Genomic DNA, 27,736 nt, shown 5'->3' on the forward strand with positions numbered 1-27,736 from the left:
ACACCAGATACTTAGGTTCAAATCCCTTGCTCTGACACTGTGCATTTAGTACCATACAAATGACCCCACTTTTTTTTTTTTTTTTTTTGGCATGCTGTTCTCCCTGCACATAAAAGCTAAATGAAAAGGAAAAAAAAAACAACAAAGCAGCAAGATGTTTCCTTCTCTCATCAGCCCTGAAAAGGCAGGAGCTGCTTTGTGAAATCTGAGAGGAAGAGGATTGTGGCAATTACCTCACCTGCCTTACTCCAAGGATTGCCTCTTCACAAGAAGCCTCAATGCACTGCAGCTGCCCAAACCAAGACAACCCCAGGCATTAACCCTGAGCTGTGTGGCTGACTTGCTTTTTATCTCAGGCAATGCAGATTAAGCAAAGCTGACCCCATTCAAAACCCCAGGAGAGACAGCTGCCCCTGCCTGCCTGCAGCAAACACACCTCACCGTATCACCTTGATGCCTGCTGGAAAACTCCTGCTCTTGCTTGGCACTGGGCACGGTGATTACGGAGTGTGGCTGAGGTTAGGCACTCCTCAAACTCAGGACTTTCAGGAAAAAACTGGGTGCGTCTCTTCTTCCTCCCATAAAATAAGAATCAGCAATTTTGCAGAAACCATTTGCATTTTCTCAACTCAATCATTTCTCATATCAAAGAAGTGTACGTGCCAAAATGTACGTGAGCCTAGGCACATAAGAGACTACAGAAGTCTCCAGCTTGCCCTTAAGAAAAGTCACACTGTAATGAGCTCTCTACTCATGGGGAGAGTGTTGCTCTCGGTGAGGAGATTAAGACGCCGAGGTTCAGGCCTGCAAGAACCTCAAGACCCCAGGAGCAAAGTTCATATGGCCTCCTAAAGGTCATAAATCTGATTCTACGTCTAAGACAGTCAGATGCTGCTGTTATCACTGATGATGACCACTTTGACCTGAGGTCCTCTGAGGACAACGGAGTTCCAGCATACAACTTGATGAACAAACCCATTTAGAGATAATCTTGTCTCCCAAATCCTTCTTCAAAGAAAAAACAGCCAGGCCTCTGGGGATACACAGCTCTCCTCTTATCTCATTGCCTCATGGCTGGATTAGCTAATAAGGATCTTTGGTTCAGGTCCTGAAGCAGAGCTCCTCAAGTCAACCTGCTACTGCTGGTCCTCCTGGCCTGCCTGACTCAGACGCTGCACACCGACAAGGCTTTGTTTGAAGGCCTTCGTCATCCTCCTCAAATGCATTAAGATTTCAAGCTCTCTGAAACCAACCCTGTATCATCTCAATGCTTACAACAGAGCAGAGAGGCAAGCTGGAGTACTGAGGGTCATCTGTTCAAGATCATGCAGGTGTCAGTGGCAAAGCCAGGAATAGAGTGCTGGACTCCTGACTCCAGCTCTTGTTTTTCCACAATAGATAGTGTAATTCCAGGATGAGGCAACTAGACTTGCACAAGTCCAGACTGGCTCACCATAAGGAATGTTCTTGCCTACTCTCCACTGTATGGTTGTAATGGCCATGGGTTTGGAAGGAGAATAAGGCAGAGACAAAGCAACAATATAGTGGTATAGGAAGGCAGCCTGCTCTCTTGTGCTGCCCTATCTCCTCAGCTGGTTATAATCTCTTTCACAAAATGAAATAACAAGAGGATGACTAATGACTGGAAGATGAGAGTGCTTTGCTGAAGCAATGCAGCAGGGCAAACGACTCTTGCCAAGGGTAATGGAGAATCTTATTTCACTGCTTCCATGAAGATAGCAGCCATCTGCCTACCTCACTAGATCCATCATGCCTTCATTGCATTGGCCTATTGAAAGTAACCCTTATCTCCCACTGAAGGCAGTGATTAATGCTCCCAAATCACCTTAGTTGCTCTGAACTCATTTTCCCTTAACAAGCTAGGCTAGGTCTATGTTGTTCCACCACAGCTGTTCAGAGGCATCTATCAGGGATCTGAAGTGCCCAGGGAAGGAGCATGTACAGATCAGCTAGGAAATCCCCAGATGGCCTACAGGGAGGGAGAAAAAAAAAAGGTTGCAACCACATGATGAAATCTCTTGCATTTCAGTAAACCTGCCCTAACCAGTTCCCAACCAGGGTAATTTCTTCCTAGGACAGCTGTTTGTTCATGTACAGATGTCCAGAGGCAGCTATCCCCACGTTCTTTTGCCTTCTCTCCACCACTTATTTCACTATTTCAATTATATCTAATACTATCTTACTCCTGGCTTCAAGCAACAGCACTCATTTCAGCTAAAATACACTCTTTCCTTTGTTCTCCCTCCTCCCTCCCCCCATGCCTTCACTGATTCTTGCACTGAAACAACATTAGCTTGTGACCCTGCCCTTCTTTCTGCTCTCATGCCAAACAGGCACCACTCCAAACCCATTTCATAAAGGATTCCCACCTGGAAGACCTGCTGGGAACAGCAGCAGTTTCTGTAGCAGCTTACCCTGAACTTGAGGGTTGTGCTGAGCTGCATGATCAAGAAAGACTTGGAGAAAAGGAACTAGACTCTAGCAGCAGAAGCATTTGGAGAAGGGGATAGAAAAGGTCTGAGAAGGCAGAAAGAAATAACAGGTTGCCCAGAGAAGTGGTGGATTCTCCATCCTTGGACACAGTAAAGGTTGGGTTGGAGGGGCTCTGAGCATGTGATCAAGCTGCAGGTGTCCCTGCTTACTGCAGGGAGTTGGACCAGATGGCCTTCCAGAGTCCCTACCAACACAGCCTATTCAGTGAATTGCATTAATATGTCCAGATCTCTCACAGAATATTCTCAAGCATTTTAAAAATATAAATCGATGAGGCCAGTTTCAGCAGCTCCTTTGCCCAAAGTGACAGTGCACTAGCATGGCCTCCAGAGAGCAGAACCAAGGAGGCCAACAGTCCAGGGGGCTGGCATGGTGGAATGCTTCCCATGCAGTTCTTTGACGTCAAATTTAAAGTATTAAAAGGGTCTCTACTCTCTGCCAATTTTCACAAAATGAATAACAAATAGTTCAAATGGCTTCAAAGATTATTACATTAGGCATGTGATGGAATGAATGAAACATGGGAAATGCTGCCATTTGCTTGTTTAAAAAACAGGCTGAAAAATCTTGATTATTTTTGCTTGCAGATTGGACTCCCACAGTCTAGAAAGACTGACAAGAGACTACACATTCACTCAGCACCACATCTGATCCATCCTCAAGGTCCAACCTAGTGCAGAGGAATCCAATGGGGCAAGAACTCCTGGTGCCAGACAGTAGCTGTGCACTACTGCGACTTGACAAGGAAAAAAGGAAGCCCAGCCAGTGGTGTCATACAAGCCAGTGAGTATCCTAAGAACATGTCTTAGATAGGACACCTAACATCTACAGAAAATGAGATAAAACAAGGTGGTCCGTAAGACACCTGCCCAGCTGGTCCCCCACTTTAGCTCCTCACCCTCTCTGTAGAATGAGTGGCCTCCAGGAGGAGAGCAGAGATGATGCTTGTTAGGGAATAAGATCCAGAGAGGCCATCAAGACTGACATCTCTGGAACAGGAGTCTCAGCAAGCAATCTCCCACAGCCAGAAACACTGACTAATTAGACACATGTTTAAGTCCCCAACTGGGGTGGTGCCTGAAAAAGCCAGAACTTATAATAATGATATTTGTAACAGCTGTTACTTATCTTCTCAGGATGTTGACAGCAGCACTTAGCAAGTACACAACAATGAATTGCTTAAACGCAATAATTCTCTTCTTAAAAATAAAAATTAAAAAAATCACACATTTTAACTCTCAAAGAATACTTTTCCATCTCCCGGAACCTGAGGGATCACCAAAATGATTAGAAACCTCAGCAAACAACAGCTCTTGGAGGTGATAATCAAACCCTTCTTGCCCACATGCGACTCATAAGGTCCAGTTTCTTATGCTCTACAGTTTCCAGCTGGGACCCATCAGCAAACCATCAACTGCTCCTATGTACAGATGAACAGGTAATTAGTAAAGTGACCTAATTAATATCAATACACCGGAGTGACAGGTCTAGCAAAGCTTGAGGGTGTTTTATTATTATTATTATTTTTTAATGTAGCTTTTTCCTGTGACTGTACTTAAGAAACTGTTGGCACTCTTATGTCTGATAGGGCTGCAATAGAAACTCAGCTGCATCAGTACGCAAAAAAGGTGAAGTCCCACCACCCAGCAACTGTTTCACAAAAGCTGTAGAAAAAACAGTATCTGAGCTCAATCCTTCCAGTGAATGTTCTGGTTCAAAAGTTTTCAGGGTAGCCATAGAGACAAAGATAATCCACACGTGCCCACACACACGGCTCATCTGGAAGGAAGCCAGGCTCAAAATGGGACAGCCAGTACACTGCTTTAAAACAAGAAATAGAAGTCATTACTGAGTGCAAGAGCTAAACAATGACCACGTTCACACTTTATTGCTCAGCTGTCCTCCTTATAGAGTTAATATAGCATGACACATTTTAATAGGGAAGGATCTTGCAAGTTTGCAGTTCTCCTCTGGTAGAGACAGTTACAAACACTGTCAAAGCTGATGTACCTAACAACCACCACCACACTACATCCCATTTCTAGTCCTTCAAAAATGATTAAGAGAAGAAGAAGCTGCATCAGGCTGGAGGATGCAGCAGAAGGATGCAGGCATTGGCACGTCCAGAGCCCCAGGGAGGGGCAGGGGTGAAGCACAGCCCAGGGCTGCTCTCAGCAGCTGAGGCTGCGGCACTTGTTGCAGCAGGAGGAATTAGTAACAGGCATAGGGAAAGGTGGGGGTGTCAGATTCAAGGTCTGTGCTCCTACAGGAAAGCACCAAAAGGGTCCTTGGGAAGGGTCTTTGGCTCCGATCAGTTATTTTCTGCTTGAATTTATTTATTAAAACATTCTTCAGACCCCTGACTGCGGCCTGTTATATATCCATAAACACCCTGGAAACAAGAAAGGCAAACCAATTATTTCCCTTCCTTAAGCTTTTAGGGAATCAGAAGAAAATGCAAGTGGCAACAGCTATCTTTGCAACCTTCAGATCTCTCCACTGATCCTTGCAAAGCACTGCCTGGGAGGAGCAGAATGAAGAGCCCACATTACCCCATCCCCTGGCAGTTCAGCTGTTTGCATCATCGCCGTGAATCAGCCAGCATGTGCGTGGGTGCTGCCCACGCTGGCGGGTATGGGCATCACCCACAGCTCAGACCCCACTCTCCTCTTGGAGGATGGTGAAGGCCATCAGGAGCTTCTGCAAAAGCACAGCATGGCCAGGAGAAATCCTTTTCCCCACAGTAATGATACAGTATCACCAACAGCTCCATTCCACATCTGATTTTTTTTTTAGCAGAATGAAACACTGAGCTCAGCCATTGTCTTCCAGAGCCACTATTACTGCAGCAAAGGCCCTGAGCTTTTCCCAGTATCTTTACTCTGGGACCACACTCAGGTTACAACTCCAAAGGACCGCAAACCTCTGCTTCTGAGGTTTCCTCCTGCAAGGAATGTGAATGGCTGAGAAATGCAAGTGGCTTTCCCACACGGATCCACAGAGGGAAGCCGAGACACCAGGCAACCACAGCCTTTCAGGAAAGAATTCGGGCTGAAAAATGATGGCTCTCCCTCCTGGCGGGGTAACCCTACACTAGGAAGGACTCTCGACCTGCATCTGCACCGCAGCCACTCGCGCCAAGCAGAGCTCCCAGTGCACGAGGGCTGCCGGATCAGGACTGTACGTACGCATTAAGACTCTTTCTAAAGCACATTAGTCAATGAAGGGACCCAGCAGGAGCCTGGTTGGGCTGTTGGACAAAAAGGGGGGAAGGGGAAAACTGTGACAAATTGAAAATTCAACATGGATTGCGTAACGGCATGAATAATTTCTTTCAAGCCAAAAGGGATTCCTGCAAAAGAGGTGGTTTGCTGCAGTCCCTCCATTCTGTTTAATGAAAGGACCCCCAGACGGGTTCCCCCCCACCCCCCCCAAAAAAAAAAAAGTACTCCTTACAGCCCTGTTGCAATCTGTAAGATGCAACTGAACTTCCACGGTTTGGTTCCCACAGCTCTTCTCTGCCAAACGGGTGACACTGGAGACAAATTTCCTCACTTTGTCTGGGCAAGGAATTTTTTCGAAATGGCAAAAATGCTCATTCCTTCTTGCTGGAGACAAATTAATAAAAACAATGCAAGAGATATTTGTAGGAGAGAGGAGAAAATCTGCTGACAAATATTTTCTCTAAAACGGGAAGTGAGATTTATTAGACTGTGGGATCATCTCCCAGCAGGAAAGAGGAATTGGCAAAACCAAGGAAACACTGGAAAAGCAGAGGAAAGAAACCCAGCAGTAAGGCCTATTGAACACGCTTTTGGAAATGCCACTCAGTATCAGCCCTGAGGCTGATGGTTTCCTCTCAGCAACAGCCAAAAGCAGCAATGGTGCAGCAAGAGCACTGGTTCCCAGAGGGACAGCCAGCCACCACAGGAACAGAGCGCAGCGCACCTTGGGCCCCAGCACCCGTGTGGATGCCCTGATGTCTAATATGAAAGCAGAACTCACACTTCAGCCTGTCTCTCCAAGCAGACAGTAAGAGAGCCTTGCTCCTCTACTTGACAAGGGAACTCTACCAGACTTCTATGGAGGAAACCAGTCAAACTTCTGTTCCACCTCACCAGTAGGGAACTGCTCAATGGATCCAAAAGCTTGACAGAAATCAAGCTAAGAATGCATCCTGTTCAGTGGGATCCTTTAGAGCCAAGCTCACAGGCTTTGGAGCTCCTCCTTGAATTCTACATCATACCATTTGCCTAAAACCAGACACCCAACTCCCCACCAAGCCCATCTAAATCACTGGCCTGGAGGCCAGGTACATATCCCATTCCACAAGTTCCTCCCCTCTCCTGGGCAGCCCCAACTTCTCCTCTCCTCAGAACTCCATCCCCACAACTGTTTATTCACCATTTTCCACCCCTGCCCCAGTTCCCCTTCCTCCCTCTCTTTGCTTCCCACATGAATACTGTGAGGACTAACTCTCCTCCCAGCCAACTACTGACCCCATTTCAGTAAGGAGGGCCCAGCTGTCTACCATGAGCTCCAGGGTTGGACACAAAGATCAGAAGATAGGACAGCAGGTTGGGCATTTTGGAAACTGCTGTCACTGATCTCATTTTCCCTGCTTGTGTATCCCTATTTAGAGGTAGGGACACCTGAAAGCAGATCAGAATCCCTCCTTCTCTGACTCCAGCTACACTGCACAAGTGCTGACTCAGGCATGAGCAACACCCATGCGATGGCATTGCCTGCCCTGGGCACCCAGACAGCCCACACCATCAGCCAAGAACGTGTTCTGCCCCAGTGAATCACACATCAACCCCAGCAAGTCCTTTCATGACCCATCAGTCACCAGAGGGGAAAAAAAATTACATGCACACAAAGTAATTAGAGGTGTAACCCTCTCCCCTCCCTCTGTGCAGGCTTAATGCTCCCTTTGTCTGAGCATGTTTGCCTCGCTAAGTCATGCCTCGGGACAGCTTTCTTGACAGAAGACAAAGGTTAATTAAAAAAAAGCACATAGAAATCCCTCATTAAAATGGCCACCCCTCTCAACATGGCTCTGTACCCAGCCTGATCCCTCATGAAAACAGAGTACTGACCCACAGTCATCAACCCTACAAGGAAGTTGAATTGCACACAGCCAGTCTAGGGCTGTCACTGGCAATGAAAGGTTGGAAACCTGGAGAGGGGATGACCTAAGAGGCAGCCAGATGCAAATCCAATGGTTCTTATCTGCCTCATGCACTGAGATCCCAACCTCACTGGATGTTCACCTTCAATTCAATTAAAACCTTCCTCTAGCTTGGTGGCACATGCCCTGTGACCTGATACAACTCTGCAACCAGCAGTTCTCACATCAAAGACACTCTGTTCCCTTCCCTCCTCACCTAGGGAGCTGAAGACACAAACCTTGCTTTCAACCTGACCGCCTGCACTACCAAATACTTCACCTCCATAATGGAGCTCTCCCATTATAGGACAGGTAAAGTCTGTTTAAATCCTGCAATCTGCAACTGCACAAACATCTCCCCCACATACTCATCCAATTTACCTGCATGAGCAATTCTGATCCTATTAGCTGGAGAGAAGTGGTGAAAGCATGCACACGTGCATGCACACCAGCCAGCTCATTAAAACTAATTAAATAGTCTTCCACAGGGAGTTTTGAAATGCATATACAGCAATTTTTTTTTTTTGCATTGCTCTTCCACACATCCAGAGGCTTGAGTAGCATGATTACTCACCACATTAAAAATAAAATTAATATGAAATTTAAGGGAGCTGCCATACTTGTACATTAATGGAGGTGTGCTGTGATTTAACCCTCCCTCCTGCTTAGAGACAAATACGATGACAGCAATAGAGGGTAAAGAACACCAATGCTCAGTCAATCCAACCTTCTGCAAGAAAATGATCATATATATCATCTTTTCCTGAGCAACTTTTGGTAAAAATCTACTCAAATGCCATCATTTTGGTGTGTGAGCTGTGGAGGCAAACACATTGGTATGAGCTTTCAGTACAGGGAAACTGCAGCCTCAGGCTTGAAATGTGACACAAAGGATACATAAGGGCTGAGCACTGAAAAGGGGGATCTGCAGTATTCCTCAAAGTGATTTCGGTCAGAGCAATTGGTTACTTACAAGTGCTCTACTGAATGAAGAGAAATGGTGCCCACTGAAACCCCGGCACTCATGTAAAATATTCAAAAAAAGCTTCCAATTTTGCATTGCAGGGGTCAGTCTGGTCTCACCATGGCCAGTTGTCATCAGCCAAACTCAAGAGCAGTAGCAGCCAGTTCCATCTCCACACTTGCCTCCACTCAGAGAAGCTTCACAAATGCTTTCAACGCAGTCACAAAATTTAAGCAGACATGAACTTCTGAAAGTTTAAGAGTATTTTGCATGAAAACTCCAGCACAAAACAAGGAGGCCTCCATTTGGCCATACCACAATGTTCCTGCTAAGGGAGATCCTCAGCTCCTCAGAGCAATTTTGCACCAATACAAAGTCCCAAACCAGGCTGCAGATTTGTCTTGAAGGGACAGGTTGAAAGTCTTCCCCCTTGCTGTACCATAGGGGCTGCCTCCAGCTTCCTACTGCCCCCTGACATTGGATATAGACCACACATAGTATAGACCAGTCACCAGCTCAGAGCCAGCACTAAGGCACCTGCCGGCCAATGGGATCACCCCAAACCTAGCCACATCCGTACAGCAGTACACATGGCTGTATGTCTGCCTGTACACGTGATCCTGGTAATTTCATGACAGACAATCCAAAAAACAGGAAAGTAGACACAGAAGCCACATACCATTACTGCTGTAATGAGCAAATTTCCCTAATCCACTGGAGATGCACTTTGGGTCAAACTCTGCCACAGACAAGGATGAAGTAAATGTTCCCACTGACCTCCTGAGAGTTGGTCCTGGTGCAGATGCATTCAGGGCACACAGCTAGTTAAGCACAGGGCTGGTATGCTCAGTGAATTTGTGAGCTTGGCTAGCAAAACCAAAGGGCTTGCAATTTCAGTAAATCAAGCCGCTCCCAATTTTTTCACCCTTGCTTTTAGGTCTTAAGCACAAAAAGAACCTATAAACACAAAAAGCTCCTCCACTGCAGTAGGAAATATCATGAAATATGAAGGATGATTGAAGCAGTTGCTCATTTGTACACGTAGCATAACTGCACTATTCAGGTTATTTTGTTTGTTAAACGTCTAACTTATGTCTATTGCTGTGAACAGTAGGAATACAAGTCATAAAATACACAAAATGACAAGTCTCCAGGCAGGGTTAGTACACAGGACTGCACTGACCAAGTTCCAATTACATGATTATTCCAGCAATACAGCTTTGACAGTCACTACAATTTCAATTTTAAAAGCACCAGAAATTAATTGTGAACAGCAGCACACAAAGCCAGAAAGCAGCCTAGATGTCAAAACAAGACAGAAGAAACCATTTCTGTCAGTAAGATCTTTCAAGAAAAATTTCATCAAAGCAATACACAGTAAGTGTACTTAAAGGAAATTGTACTTTAAAGAAAAAACAACTAAGCTAAAACTGACAATTTCCCACAGATTTTTTGTTGTTGTTGGTGGTGGTTTTCTTTTTTTGTTTTGTTTTGTTTTTTTGTGACCGTATGGTAGTTGACTTTGCTGCATGGCTCATTACCAGAGCCACCAGTGACATATTTTCATTTCTTTTCCCCCTATTTTGTTCTGAAAGCTTTGAACTGCTAGCGAAAACGTTAAGAAATGAACCTGTTAAAAAAAAAAAAAAAAAAGAGCGCACAGCCAACTGTGAGCTCAGTGCTACAGAGCTGGCTTTGCAGAAGTGTTTCATCCAGAAAACTTTAAAAAGAAAAAGAAAAGATTTAAAGCGATATTTATTCTAACTACTGAAAAATACAGGTGTTAGTCCTAGACTATATCCGGTTGGGAACAAAAGCTATGGGAGGGGAAAACTTTAGAAGTATTGGAGTCACAACAGCTTTTTCACAGAGACAGGGAGAAGCAACTTGCATATAAATAAGTGTCCAAAATAGGTCAGCACTCTTTTCTTGGCCACTGAAGTTTGATACTTTTCAGGGAGTTAGTCTGGATGGTGGTGGCACACATGACACCAGTGAAACCTGTATGCATGGAGGGAGCCCACCAGCAGCTGTAGTCCCCAGCCAACCCCACAGCAGATCAGGGCTGCCCATACATCAAGGCTAGGAAGTGCAGATAGAAGAGAGAACTAGAGATTCCTATAGCACTGGGGAGCAAGGCTTCTGGTCAAGCCCTAGCATCATCCTTGACTTGCTCAGCTTATTACCATCAATAAAAAGCCCATTAATTGCGCAGTGTGCTTGTTAAAAATAACTCTCAAAGTCATAACTAGTAAATTAGTAAGACATCAGGAGATGCAGACACCTTAGTATGGCATTATGGAAACCACAGAAGAGTCAGGATTCCCTCAGGAGCTTTCCCTAAGGAAAACATGCAGGGAGATCCTTTCCCTTTGATTGGGCCCAGCTAACAAGGTCCACTCTCCATGTAACCACCCAGCCCCTTCCATTAGGGAACTTTCCCTCTCCTCTGCCCTCCTAAGCGAATTGTCTGTGGGACCATGCTAAGCAGCACTCTACACTAAGGACATCGCATATATATCCAAAATAATCCTCAGACCAAAGGACAACAGGCAATACAACAAACTGTAGACTTACACATTAGGAGAAGGAAAGAAGAGCACGTGACAAGGAAAAGGAACAACAACAACAACAACAACAACAACAACAACAACAACAACAACAACAACAACACCCCTTCCCCCCCCCCCCCCCCAAAAAAAAAAAAAAACAAACAAGACCCCATTCAATGCTTTAATTCAGGTGGACTTGATGAGGGGTAAGACCTACAACCAAATTTGCAGCTGAAGCTTGTGCCTGTATGATGATGCTCAGCTGTGTCAACTGAGACTGTTTCCAGGCGGAAAGTAGGGAGAACAGCTCCTCTGTGGGGGTCTCTATTTCAGAAACTGCCATTTCTGTTCCTTGGGGACAGCTGTCCCTCAGCAGACAAGCCTCTCCTACAGCAAGTCATCTGCAAGGCCACTGAGGTTACACTGAGGAAGAGGTTGATCTGTTGTGTCTCTACCAGATTCGTGCTTTAAGAAACAGTGATGAGGCTTCCTACAAGCAAGTCACTGAGAGGCAGCGAGCTTCATACCTGTGGCTTCAGCAGAGCAAGCTGTAGCAGGGCTGCATGGGGACCTCCTCAGCCACTCAAGGGGTCAGGGATGGCTCATGTTGGAGAACCATCACCTCCAGCCCCACTGGAGTTACATAACTCCACTCGATCTAGTGGTTGGCAACCCTGCCCATGGCAGAGGGATGGAACTAGATGATCACACAGTGGTTTGGGTTGGAAAGGACCTTAAAACCATTCCTTTCAACCCATTGCTGTGGCCTGGTTGCCACCTTCCAGATCAGGCTGCCCAGAGCAGCCTGGCCATGAACGCCTCCAGGGATGAAGCATGCACAACTTCTTTTATTTTAAAGCCATTCCCCCTGTTCTATCTCTATCAGACCACATAAAAGGTTTAAGGTCCCTTGCAACCCAACCCATTCTACGATCAATGTAATGACATAGCTTACACTGGGTTTCTCAAACAGGCTAACTCCAGTTTGAGGATGCTTAAAACCTCAAGCAGAGACAAAGGGATGATGACCCGCTCTGCTCTCACCCCTGTTACATCTCTCGTGTCCAAAATGCTTTGGGGGCAGGAGGAACGCCTCCGCTCCAGTGAATTCCAGGCTGGATCGAGTATCGCTCTGCCCGCACCGCTGTAACGCGACGCCGGCGCAGGGCAGCACGCCAGCACAAACACCGTATCGGGTGCTCCGGCTGCATCGACAGCAATGCTGCAGTGTCCCGGGGCCGGATCCAGCCTCTCCACACACGTGCACCTCCGGTGCCGACGGATGGCCGTGCAGACACAGCCCGGGTCTGCGCACAGCAGCGGGCGGCAGCAAGCCCCACAGAGGAGATCTGCGTGCCTGGCGAGTGCGAGGGCTCCTGGGAACGGCCCTTTTACTGGGCTCCAGATGCTGTGGAGTGATTGCTTATATGAAGGCGGGGGAGGCCCCTTTACTGTTTCTCATTTCCTCCTTTTTTTTTTCTCTCCTTTTTTTCTCCATTTTTTTTTCTCCCCCCCGCCCCCCGATTTCCTGGTTTTGTTCAGAAGCACAAGAGAGTCATTCATCATTTTTCTTCGAGCACAAGGAGAGCTCTCACCTCCCCCTCACCCCAAAATCCCTGCCCACCAGAACAGGCCAAAAAGGCTCGCAGCGGGGAAGACAGAGCTCCCCGGCTCCTCCAAGCAGCCTGGGCACAAAGGGCCACTTTCTCAGCCGGGATCAGTGGGTGCCAGCCCCGAAAGGGTGAAGGCCAAAACTCAATGCTAGGTCAGAAAACGGATATCGGTGGCAGAGAAAAGCAATTTGCACCGGTTTGAATTACAGGAGATACAAAGCAGAGGGTAATTTGCATGCTGAGGAGACAGACAGTGCCTCAGGTAACAGGAATAAAGAGCTGGGAGATGCAAGGACACTTTCTCCGCAGCCCTCCCGCTAACCCAAACCCGGGATGGTTCCATCACTCTGCTGATCCCCTGCCCCTCAGAAGGGGATGGCAGTGGTCCAGGAGCAGCCTAGGTGCAGGATTTGCACATAATGACAAGCCACCAGCCTCAGCTTTGGGGATGGGCTTTCAGGAAAGTCCCATTTGGAACACAGAAGGGAGTGAAAAGGGGCTGCTACAAATGCACCCACCTAGAGCACCAAAGGAAAACCTTTGTATGGCTTTGATGCATCATCTCCAAGTCCCAGTTGGGTTCACCACCATCTCCATATCTTTCTGATGGCCTTCTCCTTCTCTTGGAGGGAGAGAGCCAGGACTAGGATACCTCAGAACAGCTGCGACAAAAGGAGATACTACAGATGTCCTGAAGAAAGAGAGTAGGAAAAACCCAAGGTAGTTAGAACACTTGCATACATTTTTATAAGCAACTCTGCCTCTGCACAAAAAACAGGACAGTGCAAATACATGGCATCTGCATGGGGCCTTCTGGCTTGGCTGATATCCTGGTAGAAAGGAAAGAGCAAATAAAACTGGACATAGAGAGTATGTTCTGGGTTTTCATTTTGTTTGGTATGTCAAACAGGTCTGCTCCTGGTCAAACATAAGGCTTCGTTACAGTGTTTTTAAAAGGAAAAAGGAGATTAGATTGTGGTCAGTAAAGGGCTGAAGGGACAGAGGGAACCTGAGTACGAGCAGTTCCACTGAGGAGAGACATGCATGGCACGATTCCAGCAAGAACTGAACAATAACAATAGAAGCCACCAAGAATTGGCATTCAGGTGAGTGGATTTGTTCAGTTTCCATGACCTGAAGTGCCATCACTTGGAAAGACCCCAGTGTTTCAGTGTGGGAGCTTACACAGACAGTGTTCATTTCCTGTGCAAAGGAAGAGTTCAGGTTGGATATCAGGAAAAATTTCTTCTCAAAAAGGGTGGAAATGCACTGGAACAGGATACCTGGGGAGGTGGTGGAGTTATCATCCCTGGAGGTGTTTCAAGAAAAGGGCAGAAGTGGCACTGAGGAACACAGTAGGTGGGCACATACTGAGGGGGTGATGGCTGGGCTAGGTGATCTTAGTGGTTTTTCCAACCACTGTGACTTTTCTCATTTTTCTTTGTGGGTTAATTTTTGTTTTTTACTGTGAGCAACTAGAATGATCAGTCCCAGCCACTGGCCCCAGGCAGGACCCAACATGTGGACTCCACTGCACCGCAGACCCGGAGCCTGTCACCTCCCTGGCTCCAACCCTCCCACCCCGCCGGGATGGACCCTGCCAGCTGCTCTCTCCGCAGTGATGCAGGTCTGAGCAGGTCTCCGCTGAGCCAGCCAGGTCAAAATGAGCCTGCCAGAACCTCTGCAAAAATAATGCCAGGTGAATTCGAGAGTGGGCATAGGGAGAGAAGGGGAGGCTGAAGTGCAGCAAGAGGAAAAAAGAGGAAGAGAACGCAGCACTTTGCAACAGAAGATAAGCCTGATGGCCCAAAAAATAGGTGATGGGACAAAGCAGCAGCTAAGGAAGAAGGCAAGAAGGGCTGGGATGAATACGTTGGTCAGCATGGGTATAATAGTGTGTTTCCCTCTTGGCATCAGTGAGTGCCCCACCAGGGGCCCATCAGGCTCTCACACCACAGAAGACCAAGTTTCTGCTGTTGTTGGAAAGAGTATCAAAATAACCCCCAAAAATCCCGGGGGATTTTACACTGGAGGTTTTCAGTGATTTCTTCACCACGGCATGTTCAAACTAGGCTGCACACGCCATGTGGCACCACAGTGGTTTCTGTAGCACTATCTCTGCAGTACCTCCCAGCCTGTTCTATCTAAGAAACGGGGATATGGAAGGGATGATAGCAGCCCAAAACCGAGACCAGCTCCAAAATGAGGCCAGCTGGACACTGTTCCAGCTACAGCCCTGCACTTTGGCCAGGAAAAGCCCTGCACGTTTTCCTCAGAAAGGAGCTGGGAGTGAAAAGCTCGCAGCAGGAGCGCTTCCTCCCAGCCTGACCCGAGCCGTCCCACGTACCCGCAGCAAGGGCATGGCCACAGGCAGCCAGCTCGCCCACCCTGCGAGGAGAAAGGGGAAGTCCATTTTCTCAGCCAAAAGAAAACGAGGAGTTCAGTTCCGATGGCAGGAACGTCGCCATGATGTTTAGTCACTCGCTATTTCTGCTTCTCCTGTATGACAGAAGTCAGTGCCGCAAAATGCATTTGCCCAAATTTTGTTGACCAAACTCTTATGCCCAAGCTTTGGTGCTCCAATCTCCCTGTGCGAGGAAAGGGTTTTGGGAAGGGTTGGACTCCCCTGAGCCCCAACAAAGCAGGCTGCCTGCAAACATACATGGAAAAAGGGCGAACCTGCAGCCCTGGGCTAGGGCTGCCCAGGGTCTGACTCACCGGCCAAAAACAGCAAAGCCAGCCATGCTGCAAGCCAGGGCATGACAGCTTCAGTGCCCAGAGGACCAACTGTGTCTCCTGCTCTGCAGCACAGCTGCTGTGGGAAAATCCACATTTGCTCCATCTTCAGCTGTGAGTCCATAGAATCATAGAATGGCTTAGGTTGGAGAAGATCTTAAAGCCCATCCTGTTCCAACTCCCTGATATGGGCAGGGCTGCCACCCACCAGATCAGGTTGCCCAGGGCCCCTTCCAACCTGGCCTCGAATGCCTCAAGAGATGGGACATCCACAGCTTCTCTGTGCACCTGTTCCAGTGTTCCATGCCTATCTCTATGACCATGTTCTAAGTCCAAGACCCTACTTCACACGTGGCATTGTTCTGACAACAAAGCTAGCACCCTCAGCCCAAATTTCAGCTGCAGGACAACACCTGATCCCTAGTGTCACAGTCCCTCTTGTTCTGCCTGGAGGCATGGGCTGGAGCTGTTTGCCCTTCAGGCACCATGCATGCCTGCAAGGTTGGTGAGAAAAAGGTGCAACCGGCTCGGGGTAACTCCCGGGCAGAGCAAACAGCAGGCTCCGAGTGTTGCACAACAAGCCTGGGTCCCACAGCCAGGCGGGCAGCCCTGCCCCACTCCTGCTGCTGACACCACTCAGCCCATAGCTGCAGGGATTTCAAAGGCACAGTGCCTTCCTTACCATGCCACCATGCTAACTGCAGCACTGCACTGCAGACACTTAACTTTCAGCTATACAGACCTGAAGTTTCAGCCATTAACTACTCTTTCAAGGAGAAGATTATGTGAATTGTCTCGTCCCCAAATTCTGACCGAGTCCATGATGGGCTGCTTCAAGAGAAGAGCTGCAAGAGTGCTTGAAGCCCCTGTGATGGAAATCAAGGCAGCTCAAGGCAAGGCTCACCCCATATTCAAGGCAATGCTCACCCCATACTCACCCTTTTCTTTAATTCCCAATTTATGCACTGCTGGTCACCACCTAAGGCAGGATTATGGGCTTGATGGACCTTTGGCCTGATTGGACTGCTGCCAGGTAGTATCTGTGCTGCACTTTCAGCAGGGTCTGAATTTTCAAAGGGCTGTTTTAGGACATGTGGGACCAGCCCAATGGCCAGGGGTTAAGGTAACAAATCCTTGAAATAAGATTGATAAAAAGACAGAATAAACAGAAAAAGAGAGGTAAGCAGTGACTGAAATCAATAACAATCATTACTAGAAAGTCGGAAGCAGTCCAACCAGCTGAGATTAGAAGAAAACCAGCTGCATGATCATTTTTCACTCTTTTCTAGCAGGCAAATTTTATTAATGCTGAAAAATCTGCAATTTGTCTGTCAGTTCAGCTGGCCTTAGTCCTTGCTGGATGAGGGTCATGGTTCATTCCCCAGAGGAGTCAGCACAGAACAAGTCATGTTCTGTACAGTCAGACCTGCAATAACCTGATCACCTCCCTGGTCACACTGCCATGTTCAACTCCAGAATAGGAGGAGAAATAGCAAAAAAAGTCAAGCCCTGGTCCACAAAGTTGAGGTTGAGCACAAATAAGAGCTTAGTCCCATGGTGGAGATGGCTGGACTAGATGATCTTAGTGGTCTTTCTAACCTTAATGATTCTATAATTCTGTGACTCAAATGGAGAACCTCTGCCCGATCAGAAGTATCTGAAACAATATTCATAAAGCAAACACTGCAATGACCAGCAAGCAGTGCCCACTTTGCACACTTGCCCCTTACCAGCACACACTTCTCAGGACAGCACTGATTATACTAGAAAGGGATTCAAATCAGATTGAGCTCACAGAGTCCACACAGTACCTTTGTTTAAAAAGCTATGTGAGAAATGATAAGCTTTTACAGACAGACTCTGCACAAATGTAAGCAAGGGAAAGTTATCAGCTCTGGGCTTCCAAAATATTTACCCAACCTGCAGTTGCTCTGGCAGCTCTTTGAAAGTCACATGCTGTCATTTTTATGGCATTTCTTTGACCAAAACTCAAATGCAGAGGATCCTTTGCCACAGACATTCCCAACCACTTCCATACCCCAGACACAAACGGGTCCTTGCAAGGTAGGAACAGCACTATGGAAATCCACCACAGATGGTGGATGCCCTATCCCTGTAGGCATTCAAGGCCAGGTTGGATGGGGCCCTGGGCAGCCTGATCTGGTGGGAGACAACCCTGCCCACGGCAGAGGGTTCTGAATAGACAATCTTTAAGATGTCCTCCAACTCAAGTCATTCTATGATTCTATGTAACAACATCCAAGGCTAAAACAAACTGGAGGAGTAATTAGCAAGCCTACATGAATGGCTCAAGTTGAGCAGAGACTAAGAGGCTGAGAGAAGACACTCTCATGAAGCAGGCTGGGACATTTTAGTGGCTGTGCTTGATCTAAAACTTGGGTTTGGATCTCATCTGGCCGAAAGCCACAGCTTCAGAGCACATCTGGAGGAGGATGTCGGTATACGCTGCACGTTTCCTGACAAAGGCTTGGGATACCAGTTTTTATTTTTAGTACCATTTTCATTTCTTCATGTAATGAGTTCAGTGTTTCAGGCAGCCCTGGAGGAGCAGGAAGGACATGTCCTGTAATAAAACTAATTAATTCATGTGGAATTTCTAGCCATTATTGTGAAAGTGGCCAAATTCCTCACTCCTGAAAAGCTGCCAAAATAGCCATTAATCTGGCTGTGGTCATAAGCAGGATTCCTGTGGCCTCCTGCAACACTCGACCGGCCCCCAGGACAGGGAATGCAGAAACCAAAGCGGATGTTGTGATTTCCTCACCCCAACTCCTACAGCCCCAGCTTTGCTAAATGGGACCATTGCCTTAAAGGGCTCCATGCCAAATTCCTCCCAGTGCCCCCCGACCAGACATGTCTCAGTCATGTACACAAAGGTCAAGCCCTTAGACCTCCAAAATCAAGCAGTTCAGCATCATTCAAAGCTCTGCAAACCAAGCTTTTCCACCTGCCCAGTCTTGATCACATTCTCAGTGACAGGTGTCCTGAAGGAAACAGGAATCTGTTTTGAACACACTGGAAATTGTATTCCCACCACCCCACTGGGTCTGTTAGAAGGGTGAACTTTTCAAGTCCCATCTGCAATCAGTGGGAAGCCAGGCTCCTCCACAGAGAAATTTCAGGCAAAAATCCCATCAACCAAAATCCCCCAATAACGCTCAAGAATTAATGGAATCTGTCTCGCTCCCTGTGAGCTGGAGGTGACAGGGTCTGTGGGGTCTGGCATGGAAAATAAACATGGAATAAGCTTATTTCAGTCACTATTGTCAACAACAACAACAAAATGACTCAGAATATCTACAAGGTGCCAATCTATTGTGTAAGAAGGCCGTAGTTGCCACAGTCTCCTTTTGCTCCAAAAAATTCTGGACTGCTCTTTAAATTCAGTGATGGGTTAGAGGGTCAGGATCAAAATAGACCTCTGGTGCTGTCCCACCATCCAGTCCAAGGAGTGGCCACTCTCCTTGAACACCGCAAGGAATCCAGATGTTCTGCAACAAACATCCTGTTTAACAGACTAACTGGATTTCTAACACTTTAAATAAAATTCTCCTCAAACCACCTCTGCATAAGACATGGAGGGATTGCTGTTCACTATGGATAATGGAAAAGGTCCCCTACTATGGCTACGCATTGCTTCAGTCCTCCTCATCCCAGTTACCATCATGGCAGATGATTTACCTGTCCAATCACACCACTGTTAGGTCAAGGTGGGCAGCTGTGATTTCCCTGCCGTTGCATCACTCTGGACTGTATGATGTTCAGATGAAGGGTAACTGCCCTCTGCACATCAGAGATTGTATCAAACTCAGTCCTTGGCTAGTGGTAAATACTCTGCAAGAAAGAGAAGGCTCTTGGAGCTCAATAGTGTAGAACAGACAAGAAGGTTCTACCACAGGACTGTTGTTCTTGGCCAGTCTGATTGAGAGCTACGTGGTCAGAACCTGGACTGGACCCTGGAACAGTGCTGAAACTCCTATAGCTTTATCACCTAGCATTTTTTCTCACTAATTCAGCTGCAAACCTAAAAGAGTAAAGCTGATACTATGTGGGGCATGAATTGCAGCACCCCTGACAAGTGCCCCCAATACTAAGACATGAACCAGCTGGGTAACTGGAATTTGCCTTTAGCAAAGGGACTTCAGGGTGAGTGAGGAGGACCAGGAGGAAGAGAAAACCACTCCTGAAAGTCCCAGAGTTGTTGGGTTACCCTCACTGCAAATAGAAACGTCACTGTGGCCAGCTATCCTGACCCTACAACCCACACAGCCCACTGCTCTGGTGGCCAAGACCCAGAGGACAGAAACCAGGCACCTCGGGGAGCACCCAGCAACCTTGGTTCATCTCCCAGCTGGCAATCTGAACTGTCCACTACCTCATGAGCTCCACATAGCTGGGACCAATGGGGCACAGCCCCACCACCAGCCTTGGGCTCCAACAGCACAGGAGGCCAAGAGCCCCAGACCCGTCAGCCTTCCTGCTCCTCCTCCTTGCTAAACCTAAGTATCCTTCCCTGTTTCTGCATGCTTTTGAAGTGACAGATGAAATGGCAGCAGAATGGAGCAGAACGCAAGGAGAGACGAGTGTTTCCACATGGACTGTGTGGGAGGGCCATCACTGCTTAGGGTGTAAACTGCGGACCTCACTCTCACTCAGCTCACTGCTGAGCCACAGGCTCCATGCTGTGGGAAAACCCTTCCAAATTCAAACAGAAAATCACCCCCAAATGAAAAAAAGTTCAAATTCTGGCCAAGATTTGCCCTGCTCCCTTCAGAGTAAAATCTGGGTCTTCTGAAGTGCAGGACGCCAGAAGACAGGCCACATTGGAAGACACTCACTTGCTCTTTGAAGTTGCTTAGAGGACACTTAACACAACCAAAATGCCTTCAGCAACTCACTTGATCCACCAATCCCCCCAAAGACTGAACAAGAAACATTCCTGGGACATGGACATCAGGTGCCCAGCAGCATTTCCCTGTTGTCTGTATGCTGCATCAGCTGGCTACAAAGACGAGGTGCAAGGAGGCACAGAAACTCTCCCCAAAAATTGCCTTCAGCCAGCAAGGCAGTGAAGACGATATTAATTTCAATGGCAGAGCATTAAAAATCCCTTCATCCCACCTGAGCTGTTCTATCTGCAGAAAATTGTAAGGAAAAGCACAGATTTCAACACGGTCCAATTCCCACCAGCGCTTTGTGTCACTCTCAATTACAGCCCAGAATGAAATACCAAGAAATCGTTCCTCGCGGCTGGCAGAATTAATGGGATCTTTGACTACAGAGAGCACCAGGCAGTGAACTTGCTCCCTTACCAGCCAAGAGGCACAGTGCAGCTTTCTTCAGAATAAAAGCTGCAATGTCAAAAGATAGATTAAGGCTTATAAAAGTGACCTGATGTTTTTCCGTACTCCGATCCACAAGAAAGGCATGTGATTACTGACCCTTTCCTTTCTAAAACAATTTATTTCTATCATAAGATGAGACAGCAGGAGATTTTCATCTTCCTGCTCATACCTAGCCAAATTACATGTGGGCAAAACACTAAATACACCACCATTCTGCAGCTACAACAGTGGAACCCAGGCTGTCATACGCTGAGCTGCCATAAAACTCCAGGAACTGTGCTCTCACCCCTGTTCCTCCAGCCTTCTGCCAGGACAACTACATTACAGAATCATGGAATGACTTGTGTTGGAAGGGACCTCAAAGATCACCCACTTCCAACACCCAGCCATGGACAGGGTTGCCAACCACTGGATCAGGCTGCCCAAAGCCCCATCCAACCTGGTGCCTCAAGCACCTCCTGAAATGGCACATCTGTCACGTTTGCTTGTAATGAGATGCTCGCTTGCAGGTTTAATGAGCTCATACTTGGCCAACTCGTAAAAGCATCCTGACCACCAAAGGTGGACAGAGATGCTTCAGCCACAGATTTGGTCTTCTGAAGGTAGTTTGTGGTAGAATAATCGTCATAGAATCATTTGAGTTGGAAGGGACTCTTAAAGGTTATCTAGTCCAACTCCCTTGCAACAAACAGGGACACCTACAGCTCCATCAGGTGCTAAGAGCCCTCCAGAGCCTTGAGTTTCTCTAGGGATGGAGCATCCACCACATATCTGGGCAACCTCTTCCAATGCCTCAGAACCCTTACTGCAAAAAAACTTTTTCCTTATATCCAGACAGCATCTCCCCTAACTGGTAACACCGGTAACACTTACAGAGCCAGAGGTGCAATCTCCTTTTTCGGCTGGTAGAAAACAAGTGAGGCTATATTCATAAAACAGCACCTGAAGTTGTCGTTCTGTTCTCCAGCACTGTTACTCCTCAGTTCAGGATGGCTATGGGACAGCACTAGGAGGGGGGACACAGACTTCAAACACACTGCATCCAGCCCCAGGTGTGTGCTGAGGACAAACACACCTCGCTGGCAGAAGCAAACAGCTAGCCATGACATGATGGAAAGCAGAGCCTGACGATTTCAGTATGTGCCGCTACACACATGCTGATCTGGGCAGCACCTTCCCGTGGAGGAGGGGGGAATATCTGGAAACTCAGCACACCACTGAGCTCAGCCCTTGTGGAACAGAAATGCTTTAAAAGCATCTTCTTATTTTACGTTGCCCTTCATCTTACTCTGCCAGCCTCAAGCAAAAGAATTACCCCAAAGGAATCCACCAAGTCCCATTCTCCCTAACCCAACCATGTCTGTAGGAACAGACAGCAGCAGCCCATCGGTGGGATGCATCAGCCCCTGTGAATGCTGCAGCCAGGTCTTGCCCCGGGCCAAACACAAACACACCTCTCGCATTCCAGTTTTCACTGCTTTGCCTCTTGAATTGTTTATCTCGGTTCAATTCCTGGATGTGGATAAAACAAACGACATGGACTTTCTCACAGACAGGGCTCCTCGTTGTTCCCCTGACAAATACCACACTCAGCGAGCATGAGCCTGAAACCCAGAGGAAAGGAAACAACTGCAAAGAAGGAAACAGATCATTTGCCAAGGGACAGCATGAAAACACATTTCTCCTTTGGGCCAGAGCCTTGAAATCTTCCCAGACTCCCCATTCCCTCCAGCCCACATTCACCACACCGTAAGCCCCATCACAGCACGCTGGAGGGAGAGTCATTTTCAAGAAGCTGCTCCACAAGTTGTTATTTATTACTTTCATATCTAAAGATGATGACAACCAACCCAGGACCCAGTCGGGTTCATCCTTGACCAGACACAGCTGATGCAGGAGACCTTGGAAACCTGGTCCATCTACCGGCAGAACCCCAGAGGCAACAAGGATGGATGAGCTGTATGCTTTCTCATTCACGTACCATCCTTGGAGCTGTTATTAATTGCATTTCACTTGTAATAACTTCTTCCACAGCCCAGAGCTCTGCAGCCCCTTAGTTCAGCCGGAGCAGCAATATCAACACAGTGCCATGGACTGGCTCTTTGCAGCTGGCTTCTCCAATGTCTCACAATACGCAAGCCTGCATAAGCCAAGCTGGATGCCCAGCTGCAGCACTGGTAATGAGTTTCTCCCATGCCTGTGCACTTCTGACTCGAAAGCTAACTGGTACAGAGCATGTGAGACGCTCACAGCCAGGCTCTCCCCTGCCTGCTGCCTACACCTTTCTGGCCTTTAAGGCTATGTCAGAGCATCTGGCGGGGTCAGGAGCTTTGGAGGCGGAAGGGCAGATAGACACGTGCATGTGCAGAGCATGACAAATGCTTTGTTTCCGTAGAAAAGCTGGGGGAAAGAAGAAGTCTTCCTGGCAATTCAGTGGATGTGAAAAATGCAGTCATAGCATTACTGGCATGATTTTCGAGTTGCTGTTAAAATTCCACTTACATTATGCTACCTCCAACATCAGAGTCTTCTGTGTTTTGGAGCAATACATTAAACTGTCTTTTAGCAGCTGCCTGCCAAGGGGGAAATGGAGGTTTTGACATCTGACCCATGAGGAAGGATGTGTGGCATTTGGGGCCAAATCCCAAATAGGGATTTTAACTGGATGTTAGAGCTTTGCTAATGGTTAACTATTTTGGCGCTGTTTTTGTTCCGTGGGAGTCCCCGGCCTGGTGAATGGGGCAGCCCCAGCCCTGCAAGCTCAAGTTTGCCTGCACCTTAATCCTTTAATCCTAGGATATCATCTCCATTAGGAGCAAAGAGCAATGATGCACTGGCACAGGCTGCCCAGGATGGTGCTGAAGTCACCATCCCTGGAAGTCTTCAAGAACTGTGGAGATATGGTTAGCAGGCACAGTAGGAATAGGATGGAGCTGGAGTAGATGATCATAGAGATCTTTTCCAACCTTAATGATCCTACAGTTCTAAAATGGCCACTGGGGACCGAGACACAGCATGCCAGCAAGTAGGGTGCGAGGACACTGTACAGGCAGTCGTCGCTCTCCTCCAAGTGCCCAACCCGTTAATCCACCTTAACATGGTGTGCAGAGCTCTGTGCCGTGCTGAAGGAATGAATTCACTCAGGGCTGGCATGAGAGCTCCGCACACAGTAAGAGCCCTCTGTCCCGCATGCGGGCAGCTTCACTCAGCACTATGTCAAGTTGGTGACGTGATGACCTGAAATACACCATAAAACCATGTGGTCCAGCGGCATCGGAACTATTTTGGAGGCCCCGATCCCCGGAGGTGCTGAGCCTCCGTCTCGCTGCCTCCATCCGCAGGAGTTCATGCCCTCGGCTCCCCGAGGGGGTGGAGGTTCTCAGCCCGATTTCCACAGACTGCTGCTGTTTTGTTCCAACATTCCCAACATCTTCAAAATACCCAAAGCTTCTTGTGCAATGAGCAACATCCCCTGCTTCCTAGCTACGTGGTGGTTTATGTTACTTTCCGCCTACAACCATTTCAGGATTGGCTTTACAGACCTAAGTGGAAGACTAAACAATGCCGGAGCCACAGTGGGAGGATTTGCAGAGTTTTAGTCCTTGTTTCGTTTGGGCAATCCTTCTGCATCTCATCAGGGACAAAAAAACTTGCCAACCTCTTAATTTAGGAATAACACGAGCTCTGCATTCCAGCCCTGAATCAGCCAAAGAAGCCTTTTCAAGCTGGAAAGGGGAAAAAGGGCAAATACCTTTAAGCACATTTAGAAAAAAAAAAAAAAAAAGGCAGACACCTGCCTTTTGCAGGCAAAAACCTGCTCTGGGGCACTGAGACAAGCTTGACATCAGCATTTGAAAGGGAATTCCAATCCCTGTGCTTTGGGTGCCAGACTGCTCTCCTTGTCACCACTTTGAAGCAGAGGCAAACTCTCCCCGTGTACATTTTGCAGATGGGAGCAGCGCTGTGAGCCTGAGCAGAACAGCACAGAACGGAGCTGGCAGATGGGGGCTTTGTTTTTGTTGTGGGTTTTATTTAATAGCTACAACAACCTGTTAAAAGTTTTGTAATCCGAAGAGAGCAAACCCTTTTCTGGATGTCCAGGCTCGGCTGCCAAGACGTGCTCAGTGGAGAATATTCCAGCTGCGTGCTTCACATCACGCTGCTTCAAGATGTGCCAGTGTTTTTATTATTCATCCCCTATGGACATTGCAGAACGCCACATACATTAAAGCACTCTTAAGCTGCGCTATTTATATGCGAGTGAGTGAGCGTTGCATATAAGCAGAGATATAGGCAAATCAGTCACACGCGTTGTAAAGGCACAGGGAGAGTAAAATGAAACAAAAATGCAATTCTAGCAGGAAAAAAAAAAAAAAAAAGGCCATAAAAGCAAAAAGCTGGCATTAACTCCGAAAATCATCTCTTAATACACCACTGCTGCGTTCTCCATTCCACCCCAGCTTCTTCTAAAAGCGTAAAGCTCGAGTCAGCACCAGATTCCTTCAATCTGAATGCCCTCGGCTTCTAGAAGAGTGCAAAATTCACTCCGCAGATGCTCACATGGTGCAGCTGAGCAGCGGTGCACAGCCCCATTAGGCAAAGGAGGGGCAGGAGTGGGGATGGTTGCAGCGTGGCCGCACAGAAGCAGCACCGAGCAAAGTTTTCTATGCCGCTGTTTTTTCTTTCTCCCTCTCTCTGCCTCTCCCTCTCTCTCAGAGTGAGCCGAGGTGTTCGCTAAGCGATGGCATCCCCGTGAGAGCTGCCTCGCGCAATCAGCGCAGCAACAGGTCGGGAGCCTGTGGCGTCCCTTCGGGCGGCGTGCTCGATGATGCTGCAGTCCTCCCCGGCACCCGCTGCACGGAGGTAGAGGGGCCCCAGCCCCACGGTGGGTTCTGCTGGGAGTTGGGCACGGCTCCCACATCGTGGCCCCGCAGCCGCCCACTTTCCACCAGGCAGCACATGGTGCTCATACACCGCCTCCGCCTGTATCTTCGGGGCATCCGTCACCCTACACGCTGTTTCCAGTTCCCCACCAAGCCCAAAGTGCCCCTTACACCCCCCCAGCTCGGCGAAGCCCCCACCCCCAGCCGCATCTCCCCTCAATCTGCGCCGGGGGACTCCTCCTCCGGAGGACCCCAATCTCCACCGCAGCCCGGCTCCCCTCGCCTTCGGACCGGGAGCTGCCCCCAACAAATCCCCTTTACACCCCACCTCTGCGGTTCCCGTACAAAAGGAAAACTCCCCCAGGGAAAGCTGCAACCCCGAGCACCCTCTTCACTTCACCGCGGACACCCATCCTCTCCTCACTCCCACCCTATCCTCACCCCTCTGTCCGCTCCTCCCCCAGGCATCCCCCGTCCCCTGCCCTCCCGAGGGGTCCCCTCTCTCCCCGGCTCCCGGCCGCCGCTCACCTGCGGGGCGCTCGGCGCTGGCTCCGTACTCGGCCGTGTCGCGGCGGCGGGCGCAGGTGCCCTGTCCCTGCACCAGGGCTTGCAGGGGCAGCTCGGCTCCGGGGTCGGGGTAGCAGCGCAAACCGGCGGCGCAGCGCGGGGTGTACACGCCGCAAGCTTCGGCCTCCAGGCGGGCGCACACCGGACAGCAGCCGCAACCCGGTTCCCGCACCAGCTCGGGGCAGGGCGGCCGGGCGGCCGGAGAGCAAGCGGCCAGGCGCTCCGCCGTGCAGGGCGGGCAGCGGAACAGCACCTCGGGCAGCGCCGGCCCCGCCAGCGCCAGCGCCGCCGCCAACGCCGCCAGCAGCAACCGCGGCCAAGCGGCCCGCGCCGCGCCGCCGCGACCGACCCCGCCGAGCGCCATGGCGGGACTGACGGGCGGCGGGGCCGGCAGGTGGACACGCCGCTCGGCCCCCCGGCGGCGCGGCGCGGCGCGGCGCGGCACGGCACGGCGCGGCACGGCGCGGCTCGGTGCGGAGCGGGGCCGGGCGCGCCGCCGCGGCGCCGCAGGGTCCTAGAGCCGCCCACCCGCGGTGGGGGTCGTGCGAGAGGCTGGGCAAAGGGGGGTCTGACAGGGGGAGGTGGTGAGTGCGGGGGTACCTCGAGAGCGGACCCTGCCCCGATGGGGAGGAATCCGCAAAGAGAGCCGGGAGTGGGGCGGGGGGTCGTCCCAGGGGCCGTGTCCCGCTGCGGGGGCTTGGGGACAGCCCTCCGCAGTGCTTTCCCGAGGAAGAGGGGACGCTCTCCAGACTCGGTGCTTCGGTGTAAAACCCCCATTTTAAGCCCCAGCGCGCTCCAATCCCCCTGCTCCGCTGTCACAGTTCACCCAGAGGTTCCAAAGCACGAGGGGCATTACACTGATTCCTTGCTTAAGAAGTTTTATAGCAAAGCCAAGGGGTTGCAACCTGACTGATGGAGCTGGGAATGTCTGATCATGTCGTCGTGGGATGAGATGGTTCAAGCCATGCTCTGAGTTTGAGCTCCCTCAGCCAGGAATGTCAGTTCCATGGCACTTAGATTTGCCATTCTCTGCTGCAGGTTTTCTGCTCTTCGTGCTTTCTTTTTCAAATTAAGGAAAAGCTGAAGTGCCCCTCGTGCAACTCAACTCCCAGCATGGGACCGTGGAGCTTCACAATGTGTCTATGGGACCAATGGGTGCAGAAAGGGATGGGAAACCCCCACTATTCACCCCAGCACTAAGCACACGTTCCCACCCCACTCCCAGATTTCCCCAAAGAATAATTCCATTTTTACAAGGGTTTCACCAAACAGAGTCCCTCTCCTTTTAAAGGCTAAAAAGAAGAAGAAGAATCCCAGTGCACACTCTGTGTTTGTTCCTGCTGCGTATCTCATGGTGGGAATGGGGACATG

At 49.0% G+C, this 27,736-nt stretch overlaps 1 protein-coding gene across 1 annotated transcript in view; it reads right to left on the minus strand.

Moving 5' to 3' along the window:
* IGFBP2 (insulin like growth factor binding protein 2) overlaps positions 1-26,873 on the minus strand; it is a 51,747-nt gene extending 24,874 nt beyond the window's left edge. Inside the window, exon 1 of the mRNA XM_085227568.1 lies at positions 26,327-26,873. Within this exon, the coding sequence (XP_085083694.1) occupies positions 26,327-26,729 (403 nt within the window). The 5' untranslated portion in view covers positions 26,730-26,873. The remainder of the gene's footprint in view (positions 1-26,326) is intronic.
* Positions 26,874-27,736: the final 863 nt, after the last annotated feature.

The sequence above is a fragment of the Meleagris gallopavo genome, chromosome 7 (assembly GCF_905368555.1).
Source record: "Meleagris gallopavo chromosome 7, MGAL_WU_HG_1.1, whole genome shotgun sequence".
NCBI lineage: Eukaryota > Metazoa > Chordata > Aves > Galliformes > Phasianidae > Meleagris > Meleagris gallopavo.